The sequence below is a fragment of the Hippichthys cyanospilos genome, chromosome 21 (genome assembly GCF_059441005.1).
Source record: "Hippichthys cyanospilos isolate Australia breed blue-spotted pipefish chromosome 21, RoL_Hcya_1.0, whole genome shotgun sequence".
Classification (NCBI taxonomy): domain Eukaryota; kingdom Metazoa; phylum Chordata; class Actinopteri; order Syngnathiformes; family Syngnathidae; genus Hippichthys; species Hippichthys cyanospilos.
In genome coordinates, this window is record NC_142389.1 from 5714017 (window position 1) to 5728396 (window position 14380).

Here is a 14380-nt window from a genome sequence, read left to right on the forward strand (position 1 = left end):
TGAAAAAACGTTCCGCATTTTTAAACACTCCAATTAAAATGCTTCTTTGTTAAGGCATTTAGTTTTCAATCAATAGTAATTAATCTACACACACATATGTATGATTATAGATGCATTTTAGTTGTAAAATAGATTATGTAGGAACATTTGTATTTAAAAGATTGTGGAGTACCACATGGGTATATTATACATCCTTTTATTTTTCTGTCTGTACTATCTCCGGTTTGCCAGTAATTAACTAGAAAATAGTATGAAATAAAAACAACCAGTTCCATTGCGTTTTTTGTATTTGTTTATTTATTAGAATTGAGAACACATCACTGGATCATAAAGGACAACAAAAGGGAGTCTCACAATTAAGGACTGATGCATCAGTCATCCCAACTTTCACCATTTTGTTTTTCACACAACTCTGACATCACTGCAATAGAATATCAAACCGCCCTGCAGCTTTTTTTTCCCCCCATTTGGACGAATATCACAACGACATGCAATGTCATGTCTGTCATTTTAAAGTGCAAAGGTCACTCTAATTGCAGCTCTATTGCATGTGCAAAGGCAGTGGTCATGACTCATACACGAAAGCTCCCACTAGTTGCTATAACGTAAGCCATGTCGCTTGAGATTTATGCTGTAGGCTAAATTTCTTTGAATTTGTTAAGCTTCCTTTCTAATTTATCTATCAGTTCTGTCTTAATACTTGCTGATATACAGTATATCTATAAGGAACCCAATAAGTTTCTTTAACACTTATGCAGTATTTTGACCATTTTGGGTCATTTTCTTCTCACAGTATTTTAACCAGTTGATGGTTATCAGTTTTCACTACAGTGCTCAATTAGCTTACATTAGATAAGGATCAGTCACGTGTGCCAGTACAATAAAGAAACATATTTGACCAGAATTTAATGATTTAGTATTGTTATCACTATTTTAAAAGACGAGAATTCTCGTCCATGGCACTGAATGAGCTAGCAAAATATGTGTCTTGGCTATTTGCTTGATCAGTTGTTTTCAAAATTTTCTTGGATCATGAGCTCTTAAATATGAATTTTTTATGGACTCTTGCATATTATGTGATTAGCAAATATTAGGCTACACCAAGCTATTTACTTAAAATTCTACAAATTTGATGTTCTGTGCTTTACCAGTTTGTGCTATTATGCTAAGCTAACTATCCCGGTTGACATTTGTTTGGAGACGTACACAAAGAGCGCTATGTTACGTCATTATAGGAAAATGCCCTGGAGTCCTGCCGAGCGAGATCAAACGCGTAGAAAAATAAAACACACAAAAGAGGAAGATGTCGCAGTTTTCGTGGAATTTTCAGGACGCATTTAAAAGGAAGACTTTCAGAAGAGCGTGATTTTCTCGCGGGGGATGATCGACAACCCTTTTTTTTTTTCCTCTCACGGTTATACAAAAAAAAAAAAAAAATCATACAAAAATACCCCGTCATACATTCAAAGAGGGTTAGGGGGACGGAAAAGTGCTCCTGCTCCTCAACTCAACAAACGATCACGAGGGAGATTCACAGTATCGGAGGGCTTAACAGTTGCTGGCCGACTCAAAGTGCACGTCCGTGTCCTTGCGGAGCGGGGAGGTCCACACGTCACGATGAGAGAAACACTGTCTGGAGGTGGCGCTAAGCTAATGCAAACGTCGAATTTCCGGATTCGGCTACATATTGCCATGGAGGAGCAGGGGGCTAAGGAGAAGCCTGCACGTACTGGGGAGGGGGCTCCTTAGGCGGGATGGCCACTACGTCCTCGTAGGGAGGAAGCAGAACCTGAAATTTGGTACACAATAGAACAGGTTAGCAATAACAGGAAGTCGCACGTATTGCAAAAAAATAAATGAAAAAAGAAAATTACCAAATGATGTAAGTAGTATTTGACATAAACAAAACATTTGGGGGAAATTTTGAACAAGATGTTTTAAAAATATTATTTACAAAAAAAGTTTAATTGCATTAGTTATATATTAGGGATTTAAATGCTACTTTGCATTTAAGAGATTAAAAGTGATCTTAAGCTAATACTGTATTTTTAATGGTGCACCTCGTGTAACTTTTTTTTTTTTTTTTAAATGTAAAATCCCAAAGTACATACATGTATATTCAAATTGTTTTTTTAATCGATTTAGCGCCGTCTGGTGGTCTGCAGGGGAATGTGCTCCACTTTAAATTTCAATCGTGAGAGCGCCCCATTTTAGATATGAGATTGACCATAATATTTTGTGGGTCTTGGAAATGTCAAAATGCTTGAAAATGACTAGCTGTAAGTTTTGAGTGATGGCCAGTGATATTTGTGTCCCCTAATGTGTCTATTTTGTCTCAGCAAACAAAACTTTTTCTCTTTCCTGGGTCATTGCCAATGACTGCTAAAGACGTCCATTTTTCCTGGGCTGGCATCGAATTAATTATTCTACTATATGTCATCGGCATGTATTGCACAATAAAAATGCTGCAAATACTGTGGCTAATTTGATCTGCCATTTGGAGAAACACATTATATGTCATTCATTGCCATTGATGGCTATAGACGTCTATTTTTGCTAGGCCGGCAGTGAATGAGTTAAATGTCTCAGCAAGCTATTGAGTGGAGACACTGAACTGAAATACACCTACATAATTTATATTCATGTATGAGTCAACAAAAACGTGCAGTCATTAAGTCCGACTCGTTGACTTGATAAGAAACGTCCATTTTTTTTTTCCTTGAAAGGCTGCCGTTGCTAATTCGGGCGAGAGGGAGAAATATGCTCCGAGGGGGATGCGATTGTGAGGCATTGGCTGGGGGGGGGGTGCCTCGCAAAGCCATCACGGCCGGGATTTGAAATGAAGCGGACAAGCAGACCGTTATGTAACAAGTCCACCACAAGAGAGGACACACAGAAGGAGCACATGTTTGTGCGTGTCGAAAACGCCATTCCACTCCTGCCTTTTTATTGTCCGTAAAAGTGGTATTCATTCAAGAAGCGCTATTAATATTCATGGCTTGGGCCACTCTTCTTGATGAATGCGCTGACTCGCCGCTTTTGTGCGGGCGAGTGAAGCGAGCGGTCAGCCAAGACGACGACGATGAGGACGGTGACGACAGCGAGGCGAGCGCAGATTAATGTCGCATGTATCAGCGTTGGGGGATTAGCGCAGACGGGCAGATGGAAAGTGTGAGCGCGATTAAAACCTTGAGGGAGCCCGCGGACGGACAAAGTGGACTCTGGACGCTCGATACTGTCTCTAATCTGACAATCATGCCAATCTAATGGCAATCTTTTCAATCTTTTTGCAGAGGGACTCAGAAACAAGAGCAAACTACAAATAATGTTAAAATAATTCTAAAATACAACAAAAAATGAGTGCAGAATGTGTTAAAAAAAAAGTGGTGTTCCACAGGAGTGTACTCTTGGCCCCTTTTGTTTCTCTGACTTGAATTCTGGCTTCAAGGTAGTAATTCCGAGACTGATATCAGAATGATGACTTCAAAGTATTAATTCTGAGTTTCAAGTAAGTATTCTGGTGAAAAAAAAAGTCAGAAATCTGATTTAAATGTGAGAATACTGAGAATAAAGTGATAATTCTGAATAAGTGAGAATTCTGTTATGGCCTTAATCTTTTCTGTAAGGGAAGAAATTTTACATGTTTTAAATATTACTTATGAACTTATTTTGTATACTGTATGTTTTACTTTTTTTTGACAGTCGAAAATGGTGTCCCACAGGCATGTGTTCTGAGCCCATTTTTGTTAGATCTGTACTTGCTTCGATTGCATGTCCATTATCAGGAATATCTATGTATTTTTATCTTGGTGATCTTTACAAATGCGATTCCTCCAACCAGATTCACCAAAGGATAATATTCAGTCTTTTTATCTAGCAGGCTAGTATTAGCCTTGGTCTGAGCGCTATCTAGCTAGCTAGCGTGGCATTGGTTTTGGGAACTCACCGTGGTGTCGTTGGTGGTGACATAGACGAGGACCTCGGTGGAGCCTCGACCGCTCACGTATCTGTAGCAGTTCCACACGCAAGCGATCAGGTAGGCCTGGAGAGAAAAAAAAATCAAGGAATGTCTTAGTATTGCCTAAAAACTGAAACGCAATGTTCCCTCACTACGTCATGCTTCATCTTTCGCACCTTCAGTGCTTCTCGTTTTTTTTCATGAAGAAAAAAAATACACAGTATTGTGGAGAGCTGATTTTATCACTAACTTAGGAATTCAGCTAACGAGCGGGTGCCTGGAACGTAGCTCGTTGGTATGTAGAAGCGCGTGTGTACTTTTCTTTCCCCAAGTGTGGCTAGCGCTTTGCCAAAATGTGACTTTCTATATCGGTTTGCAGAGCGTCTGTGTTCTTGCCGAGTTCCTTCGGCTTGCATCTCATCAGGCTGAGGTGGGACTTGGCAGGCTAACAGCACGTTCATTGTGTGAAAAGGACTGAGTGCCCCCCCCCCCCCCCCCCTCCCCCCCTCAAACCATCTGCTCATTCCGAAAAGTGAGGAAAAGGAAAGTGATCCATCTTCCTCAGAGCGGATAAAAGCCCTGACGAAATCTTTGGACATACGCCCGGTGCACTTTGATTAGCATCCAGAGGAGCATCCGTCAAAGGTGGAAATTACCCACATTCGGCAAGGCATATGGACATTGGGAAAAAAAAAAATGGACTCAAGTACAGCCATGAAGTACTTGTGCTCGCATCCTTCCCACCACGGGCACGGGTGCGTTCACGCGAGGGGGAATCAGCTTCCTGCTGCTCTCTTGAGCATGTGATCATCTCCTACAATGACTCTGTGGAAATGTTCACAGCTTCATGATGTGTGACATGTGCTCTGATTCATCGCGGGCGGATACGACGAACACATCCGTTTGTGAGTGAGCAATGTTCATTCGGCGAGCGTGCATTGTGGGACACGGCTTTATATATATATATATATATATATATATATATATATATATATATATATATATATATATATATATATATATATATATACACATATATATGTGTGTGTGTATATATGTGTGTTTTTTTTCTTGTTACCTTGAAGGAGAGGATGCCACCAATGAAGAGGAGGACTGCGAAAACGAGGCACATATTATTGGTGGACATGATGTCCTCTTTGTAAGGGAATGTCCCCGGCTGCAAGGTGAGGGGGAATAAAAGAATAAAAAAAATAAAAAAAAAGTAATGTCAAGCCACAGAGGTGAGAGCAGATGACGTTCTGTAGGTTTGAATCATGAATTAGCTTTAAGGCTTAGTTCAAATTGTGGTAAGGCAACTTGAAGTGCAATGACTATTAATTGAACTGATACCAATCACCGATATCTCAAATACTTTCCATACACAAATTTCTTGTCCAAAATACAGAGAATTTTAATGAAAGACTTATATGCTCCAATACAGCATTTTTTTCTTAAATGTCATGAATTAAATGGCAATTTTTGATTTTTGTGATTTCCACTTTGCCGATACCTTGATATACGACCAGGTATCGACCTGATACCAGTACTTGCCTAAATTAACTGATAATAATTGTTCACAATCCTAAAATTGTTCAAAAAATTTCAGCCTCTCACGACAGAAAATATTCTCCGATTTATTTAATCCATTTTGTAAGCAGACTGTTCATCATTGTGTTGAATTGGAACGAGACATTTATAAATATTTACACGGGCTCACCAGCTGCTGGAGGTAGTCCTGCACCGTGTTGGGGTACACCACCACGCTGATGGCCACCATTGTGTTAAGGGCAAAGTCGAAGATTTGGTAGCAGAAGAATGGAATGATCCACGCGGCATGTTGCTGTGAGACACAAAATGAGAATTTCCCTTGAAGTAAAACCGGGCATATCGAGGACGGGAAAACGGGTGTTGGCTCACCTTGTATGCACCGTACGTCGCCATGCCACATATAAGTATCATGAGGAGGGATATTGCCGTTGCTATGCAGATATCTGCAAGTGGAAAAAAAAAATATTATGCCAAGATTATAGCCATTCTTCTGTGCTTTCTGGAGACATTGAGTCCAAAGGTGTTGATAAGACGTAAAAGAACTTTTAATGAGTTCCTTGAGGAATCATCCATACTCATTAGCTAGCACAAAAGTCAGGCACTGTGGTTTGTTTCCGATATTGGCCAGTGGAATCTGAACTCAGAGTGATCTCTGAATTTAATTGGATTGGCTGGGTTCATCCAGGGGTGTATTGATATGTGCTTAGCAGTGCTAGCAATAGCCGACTATAAAAAGATGCTCTGTGTCGCAGTGAATATTTATTTTTTAAATGTAAAATAAAATGGTTGTTCAAGCATGAAAAAAACAATACACATTTTGCATTATAAAATGGTTTGTAAACAAAATGTGTATGGTTAGCTCAATGAAATAATTGCTTAAATTAAGCTAGTTAGCTTAGAATGTTTTTTTCTTTGTACATTGAAACAGACATAAATGGACTCTTCTTGTAAAGCAATTTGGTTGTTATTTTACATGTTTTTCAACATTAAAACACGACTTGGGCAAATTTGCTACTATGCTAATCAGACAGTTATCTCCTTGAATTCCATAATTTAGCAAATCACAGCCACATCACTGTTTAAAATATGCTAACCACAAGCCTCTGAGTCAATGTTAGCATAACATATCTGCTGAATGTACACAACAGGGTGGACATTTTTGGCTAATGCTAGCATTTATTGAGCTCATAGGGTACATTCACTTAGCAATAGGATTCAGCTAGCAAGCAGACGGTTGAACAAATATATTTTCTTTTCTTTTTTTAACGGTGACAGAGTGGACATGTAACGAGACTAATGAAGCATACTGTGTTTGATCATTTAAAATTCACTGCCAAACCACAGCTAAAGAGATGCTAACCACAAACACACGAGTCAATGTTAGCATTATGTGCCTGCTGATAGTACACGACAGGGTGGACATTTTTGGCTAATGCTAGCATTTAATGATTTCATGGTGCACATTCACTTAGCAACAGGATTCTGCTAGCAAGCGAACCGTTTCACAAATATATACACAAAAAAAAAAGATAAAAAGATGCTAATCACACGCCTACGAGTCAATGTTAGCAATATGTACCTGCTAATGGTAGACAACGACACAATAAACATTTTTGGCTGATGCTAGCATTTAATGAGCCCATGGTGGACATTCACTTAAGCAACGTGCTTCAGGAAGCAAAATTCAAATTTGGCTGACAGAGTGGACATGTTTAGTTTCATAACATCCAATATGAAACCGAAGGAAACACGTTTTAGGAGACTTAGTTGATTATTGGGCCAAACAAAATAAGACAAAAAGATCTTCATTATGTTGCCACGTTTTATTGAATTATTCTGACGCAAGAGGAACTTTCAAGTGACGTTGACCCTTATAATCAACACCTCACTTATGCTAGCAGCTAAAATTAGCAGCCTTCTTCTTTTTCCCCAGGAAAAAAAAAAAAGTCAGAAAAAGATCAAAATGAAAGCAAAACACGCACAGTGGCTAATCCTTAGATTCTGGTCAGCGAGCTTTCTTTCCGCCAGGGTGCTTTCATTTTTCATTAATTACAACCACACATCTTGTTTGTGTTTTTTCCCCCCACCGCTAAAGCTAGAGCCAGGATTCCGCTTTGAGCTAGGACTCAGCTGACGCGCCTCAGAGTGCATGAGAATCCCCTCAGGCGACCGTTGTGGTCATGTTGCAAGGCCACACACACACTAATGTGGAGTCTGATTAAAAACAGGGATCTCATTCCGTGCGGGATTATGGCATCCATCTTGAATGACTCACCAGCCCATTGACTGATCCAATGACAGGATTTGTTAAACGTTGCCAAGATGTGACAAGCTACATGTTTTGCTTCGGTCAGGATTTAGCAGCAATGTTGATATTTTTTCCCTCCTCTTTCCCGTTTACTCCCATGCATTTGGCCGAAGTACTCGCAGTCTGTACTCGATAATGTACTTAAGATAATACGCAACGGCCTGTGAAAATAGAAATCCAAAATACAAAGAAGAAAATGAAAACTGGGGTGTTTGCACTCACTGGCGTCATCCATAACATCGACGTCGGTGCCCAGTTCGGAGCTGGTGAGGTGGTAGCGGTACTGCACGGGGTCATTGAGGGCCGACAAAAGGATGAGTAGTACAACCGCGTTGATAAGCTGTCGGGAAAACAAAAAGAAGATTAAAAAAAAAACTGCAATTGTAGCAGTAAATCTGACCTTGATGCTCAGGTCCTGCGACAGTCTGCTGACATAGAAAAATGCTATTGCTATATTTTCATTTTTTTTAGCTAGCTACATGGATTTGATCGGACGAAATGTTAAATATCTTTTTTAAAGCAACCAAATGGCTAAGTTCACATCACTAATTGTGCTTTTGCAAACCAGCTACTGGTTTGCAGGCATTTTATTTTATATTTTTTGACCTGGTCGTCCAGACGCTTATATTAATAGCCTTGAGCTAGCGTAAATGTTTGCAAAAGACCAGGCGGGGGATTTAGCAGGCTTAAAAGGTGCCTTACTATGTTTAAAAGATCAGGTTAGTACAAAAGCATCAATGCTAAATTTAACCAAAGTGCACATGTAGGGCAAACAGCACAAAACAGCTCACGGCCTTGAAGGGAATGTGAATCTGTTATGGCAACTAAAACAGGTTTTCACATTTGATCACACTCCAGTCAAAATTAATACAAAAGAAAAAAAGATACAATAGCGTGGACATGCAAATTTCAATGAATTGGTTTGGATTGGTATTTTCCGTCTTCCTCAAACATATTTACAAATATGTTTGTGCATTCTTGTATGTCAATTATTTTGAAAAGAACATTTTTTCCCACATAATGCTACTGAATATTGACTTGCAGTAGCGAAATGCACATAAGACATAATAGTAACATTATAAAAATAACTAATAAACCGCGTTACTTCATTTTTTTTAATGTTCTGGTATCTGGTAGACTGCTAAAAAATGTATAGCGTTTTTTGTGTTTACTACAAATTGTATTTTATACCCTGCAAGTAGTTGAACGCAACAGCGAGTACATTAGAACGTATTTACAATGAATTATATTTTAAATCTGGTTTGTAAATAATAATTTATATTATTTCATGTATTAATAATTAAAACGTGTATAATTTTTTTAACTCAATATTTAATTTGTCAATGGTTGTAATAGATACCTTCGTGCGAAATAAATGAAAATGAACGGAGCGTTTCTGCAAACTGGACACTTTATCTCTATAAAGACAGATTTTTAGATATTTTGGATACGGTACCTTGGCCGATATATAGGGGTTACCATTATGTTTCTTAAAAACCTCCTAAAATAGTTACGAATGTATACCAACGTGAGCAAAACCAATGCAAACATTATTTTTATTGTAAATACAACAGAGGTTCAACATAGTTGCTGCTCAAAATTCCAATCCATCAGAACGTGACGAGCATCTGCTATGTGGATAAAGTCGACGTTTTTTCTCCAGTTTTAATGCTTGAACACAAAAGAAAACTCGCCTACCATGTACCAAATTCCCAAAATAATGGTGCCCGTCCGAACATGGCAGCAGAGGCAGCAACTCGTCGAGTACCAACGGTCCCACGGCGAAATCATCCTCAAATGTTCCTCTCGAGAACCGAAACGAGCACTAATTTACATGAAGGCTGCCGGGGGGTAAACGCCGTTTGGCTCCGCTTATAGATGGCAAATAATAAATAAAAGATGATAATAACAATACGGTATGTGGAGCTTGCTGTCACATCGAACGAATGTCGAGCGAGATGTTCACCTCCTGCTCCAGCGAGAACGGATGAGCGAGTCCTTAAATCCAATCTGGTTCATCCCACAATCACGTGACCCGCCATCTACTTATTCGTCTTTAAAAACAAAGCAAAACAAAACAAACATTTCCTAGTAGCTTCATTTTTTTTGTATTTGTATTTTCTCCGTCAGTATTTTGTAGGCTTCTGTAAATGTTAAAGTGGAATTTTGGCGAGTCGACCCGATGACATAAGTGTTGGAAACTACTAGTAACGTTAATTGGCTTACTGTGACGTCACAATCCCGAAAGATCCAGAACAGCTCATTCACAAACATATGGTCACAAATAAGCAGATCACTTGGCTGTTTATTTTCAAACTTGATAGTTGTTTTTTTCTTTTTTGCATCCAATTCTTTAAAAAACGTCACTTGCTCTCGTCCACTAGATGGCGGTAATGTACATTACAATGAGGTTAAAAACTGCCTTTCACAGTAACGTTTGTCAAGCGTTTTTGACGATGTAAAACGCTTTACAATTTTCATTAGTTTGAAGCATTACAAACCATTTAAAAAAACGTTTTAAATGTTCTCGTCTGGTTTAAACACATTTGCGTATAGAAAAAAGTAAACATGCCAAAATTGAAACAAATGTAGAAAATACTGTGCCTGTCCCTTTGAGAGGCGGGGCCATAAGAAAATGCTATTCACCAGAATATTCTGAAAATGGTACACCGTAAAGTAGCAAAATATAACAGGAACTAATTTCATTGTTTCTGAAAGCTCTTTTCGCATGCATACACATACATAGAAAAATGTGCGCATGCAGCATGCGCAAGAGTTATGCATTCAATAAATATAACTTGAACTTACAACACTTCTGATTGGCCGAGGCCTCTCTGCCTAAGAACAACTATCTAATGCAGGGGTGTCCAAATGTTTCTCTTCACACACAAATGGGACAACTTTTATCTAGGTATAATTGATCATTTAGAAATATATGTGATATAGTTTTCGTTCATACATTAGTTGTTTTTGAAAACTGATAGCTTCACGTTGAATCTACTTTTTGTTGTCATTGGTTTTGTTGTTTGCTAAACAAAAGTTTTTAAAATGACGGCTCTATAAAATAATAGCCTAACACATTTTTATCTTAATTATTACATTAATACAAAAATAAAGGAATATATATATTTTTTTAAAGACATCCAGATGATGGCAACTTGAGTTTTTGTTTGGCAAATTTGTTTTGTTTTACAAAAATGAACTATGCTAATAACAGAATCCAAACGGGAACATTTGTGTTAATTTATTCTGATTATTGAACATTTTAAAAAGTGGTTCTCCAACGGTGTATGTGAAGGCACATTGGAGTGTGTGAGTTGCAGGTATCAGCAAATTGATTTTTAGACCACTGACAGAACCAGTACATTTTGATTTTCAAATTAAGAGCAAATAAAGTGGAACATGAAGTACCATTGCTAAATTGCGTTTAAGTGACTTCTTTGCAAAATGCTGTATGCCTCTTCTTTATTGGGTTTTGTGCATTGTCACAAGGCCCACAATTTTTGGCAGATGAGCTTAAAACATTAGTTTTCTGAATTAAATACACCAAGGAATGTATACTGCATGAAACGAGATTCCACGTGGTGTACATCGCTGAAAAACAAGGTTGAGAACCACTGATTAAAAACTCATCCATCAATAGGTTTTAACATTTTGAGCACCAACAAGTTTTACCCTAATTATTTTTGGAATATGCCTCAGTTTGGACACCCCTTTAAATAATCACAAGTACAAAATACAGAATATTCAGTGTAAATGATGATAGTTGTGGTCTTGAGTTCACTTAGTGCTGCTGTTCTCCCCGACACATTTGTGCTTCTTCACCTGGAACTTGAAAGGGAAGCGCTTGTCACACACGGTGCAGCTGAAGGGTTTCTCCCCCGTGTGCCGCCGCTTGTGCTTGCCCAACGTGGAGCTGTCGCTGAAGCTGGTATTGCAAATGGAGCAGGTGAACGGTTTCTCCCCGGTGTGCGTCCGCGTGTGTTTAATCAGGTCGCCGTTGGAGTAAAAGCGCTTGCCGCAAAAAAGGCAAGAGAAGGGTTTCACCCCCGTGTGGATGTGCGAGTGTTTGACTAAATGCGAGCGGTGGAAGAAGCGCTTGGCGCAAACGGAGCAGCTGAAGGGTTTTTCTCCCGTGTGGATCCTTGTGTGAGAGCGCAAGCGGTCCCTGGTGGCGAACATTTTGCTGCAAATGGTGCAGTGGAAGGGTTTGTCCCCGGTGTGGACGCTCAAGTGGCGGGACAAGTGGACGCGCTGGTTGAAGGTTTTGCAGCAAAACGGGCAGACGAACGGCTTCCCGCTCGGGCGCCGCGAACAGTTCAAAACCGGTAACATGCCGGGAGCTGCGGACTTTGGGTCGGAAAGGTCCAGCGCGGCTCGCTGCGAGCGGGTGACCCGAGCCAAATGGGCGTCAACGCCAGAGCGGGACTCGCCTTTCTCCTTGGGCAACTGGCGGCGGCTTTCCTCATATTCTTCGCTTTTGACGATGACGCTCGCCACCTGGAACTTGACGGCGGCCCGCTCCTCTGGTTGCTCGGCCTCATTGTTGCGACACAAGTCCTCCTCCGCCTCCACTTTGACGGGGGCGGGCTCCTTCTGCTCCATCATGGAGCTCTACTCCCGCGGCCCAGCAGCAAAATCTGAAAGACTCAAGAACATGAACCTCTGGATCAGTAGAATGGGCAAGCACATGTATTCTGCTTCACAATTAATGTTTAATAATATTTTACTGGATGGATTGCAACGGGTTGTTTCAACAAATCAGGAACCACAGGAGACTGAACCAAATATAGGCCGGTACTTGATCTTATTTCAAGATACTCATGAGGGCAGTCAACACCAGTATCGCTAGCTCTCTTGGAGCAGATTTACCATCATGAACTAGAAATGACAAATGATAAGAATTGAGAAATCTGTGTAGCAAAAGTACTGGTTGTGTCGGTGCGTAATATCTGTAAATAAAAAAACGTTTAATACTTGTTGTTGTTACTGTTTTTAATCTGGAAAAAAAGTGGTATCAAACATCCCTGTTCACAAATCTTTAACTTGTGGACATTTACTGTTTGGTTGCACAAAATGGGAAAAACATGAGCTTCACAATACAGAAATTGGAATATTGATATTTAACATTTACTTGAAGAAATTACCGTTTTTTTGTAATAAACACACATATTTCATGCGGCAAAATTTGCAGGTTCAAAATTTTACGGTCTAAAGGATTGTATAAAATGTATTAAAAATATGTACATTTATTTAGGGTGATTTGTATTTTGGAGTTAGTCTGATAAAAGCGTATTCGATTCCAATTCTATCTGTAACTTATGACACGTTTTTGTGATACGCATATTCAACGTGCCGTTATCGCAATTACGATATTTTTGCGATATAGCATGCAGTCGTAATTTAATACAATAAAACTCTATATTTGCTCACCCGTTTCTAGTGATCAAACATCTAGTAGTTTGCGTTGGCGTTCGTTCTTTTCTTTCATTTGATGAAATTTCACTAGTACTGTGAAAACGTTTTTTTTTTAATTATTTAATTTTATTTTCAGGCACTACAAATATATCTTCAACAGCAATGTTGAGTCGATGATGCATCGAAGCTGTCAGCGTTCAGACTTTACACATTTTCAAAACGGTGCCCGGTGCCGCTAACTTCCGCGTCTCTTTGTTTGCAGCTAGCACGCTAAAGCTAATTTAAGCAACTCCGAGGCTGCCGCGGAGCTTAGCGCGACGTAAAAGAAGGGCGATTGTTTTGCGCCTGGCAAATATCACTCATGTGTTGTGAAAATACAACAAACGTGGTGATAAAAGTGGAGAAACGTATTTTTTAGCACTCACTGTGGTGCTGTTTAGCGATGCGATGCTAACTTCCGGCTTTTTCTTCTTCGGTTACTTTAATCTACCAACAGCGTTTTCGCCGATATGTTTTCGCCCTCTTTTGGAATCTGGCGGTTACTCCATACGAACTTCTTCATTTATCGAGCCCATGGTACATATTTTCAATGCATACAGTTGCCAAAATAGTACTCAAGAAAATGTACAGTTCCTTTACAACAATAAACTATTATTAAATTCGAGCGAATCAAGCAAAAAAATACTTAAGCAATATTTGGTTGGTCTCGCGCTGGTATGGATGGGGCAATCAGAGGGAAAGGCTTGACAGGTTTTGTATCTTCGTTCCAAGGATTAAGATACCATCAAGAGAAGTTGAAAAAAAAACCCCACACACACACGCACACACACAGGAAACCAAAATGTCATCTTTTAGTAGAAAGCGTGTTATCTCATTACCGTCGTGGACTAAAACATGTCCGGTTGTCTTCCGTTTTATTTGTATTTATCAGCGTGTCTGAAGAACAAAATTAATGGACTTGTTATGTTTCAGCGTATTTAAAAAAACAAACAAAAAAAAACAACGTTACAAACGTTAACAAGAAAATAAAGTGGAAGGGAAGACATGACTTCAGTCTTATTTACTTTTCTTCATTTTTGTACGATGCAACCTACATTTAATGAAAAGCTCAGATTGTCTCTGAGTTTTGCTTTTGGCACCCACACTGT

At 39.3% G+C, this 14380-nt stretch overlaps 2 protein-coding genes across 4 annotated transcripts; both read right to left on the reverse strand.

The window, feature by feature from the left end:
- Positions 1–274: 274 nt before the first annotated feature.
- On the reverse strand, positions 275–9807 carry laptm4b (lysosomal protein transmembrane 4 beta). The gene is made up of 7 exons (XM_088405427.1): positions 9513–9807; positions 8037–8154; positions 5876–5949; positions 5676–5798; positions 5037–5135; positions 3947–4042; positions 275–1789 (listed from the first exon to the last, which is right to left on the reverse strand). Exons 1-7 carry the CDS (start codon positions 9603–9605, stop codon positions 1709–1711), a joined length of 684 nt encoding a protein of 227 aa, XP_088261553.1. The 5' UTR covers positions 9606–9807; the 3' UTR covers positions 275–1708.
- A 694-nt stretch (positions 9808–10501) lies between these two features.
- LOC148406320 (uncharacterized) lies at positions 10502–13710 on the reverse strand. Of its 3 annotated transcripts, none has more exons than XM_088405005.1 (2): positions 13658–13710; positions 10502–12454 (listed from the first exon to the last, which is right to left on the reverse strand). In XM_088405005.1, exon 2 carries the CDS (start codon positions 12420–12422, stop codon positions 11595–11597), a length of 828 nt encoding a protein of 275 aa, XP_088261131.1. In that variant the 5' UTR covers positions 12423–12454; positions 13658–13710; the 3' UTR covers positions 10502–11594. The 3 variants fall into 3 exon arrangements, with proteins under 3 accessions (XP_088261131.1, XP_088261132.1, XP_088261133.1); XM_088405006.1 differs by having other exon boundaries at positions 13248–13688; XM_088405007.1 differs by having other exon boundaries at positions 10502–12462; positions 13658–13685.
- Positions 13711–14380: the final 670 nt, after the last annotated feature.

Bases quoted from the DNA above. Each gene is read 5' to 3' on its own strand.
- laptm4b (XM_088405427.1), bottom strand. From the start codon at position 9,605: ATGATTTCGCCGTGGGACCGTTGGTACTCGACGAGTTGCTGCCTCTGC. The intron at 5,950-8,036 runs GTGAGTGCAAAC...TTCCACTTGCAG, and splicing joins CGATGTTATGGATGACGCCA to ATATCTGCATAGCAACGGCA. The intron at 5,136-5,675 runs GTGAGCCCGTGT...CTCACCTTGCAG, and splicing joins AGGACTACCTCCAGCAGCTG to CCGGGGACATTCCCTTACAA.
- LOC148406320 (XM_088405005.1), bottom strand. From the start codon at position 12,422: ATGATGGAGCAGAAGGAGCCCGCCCCCGTCAAAGTGGAGGCGGAGGAG.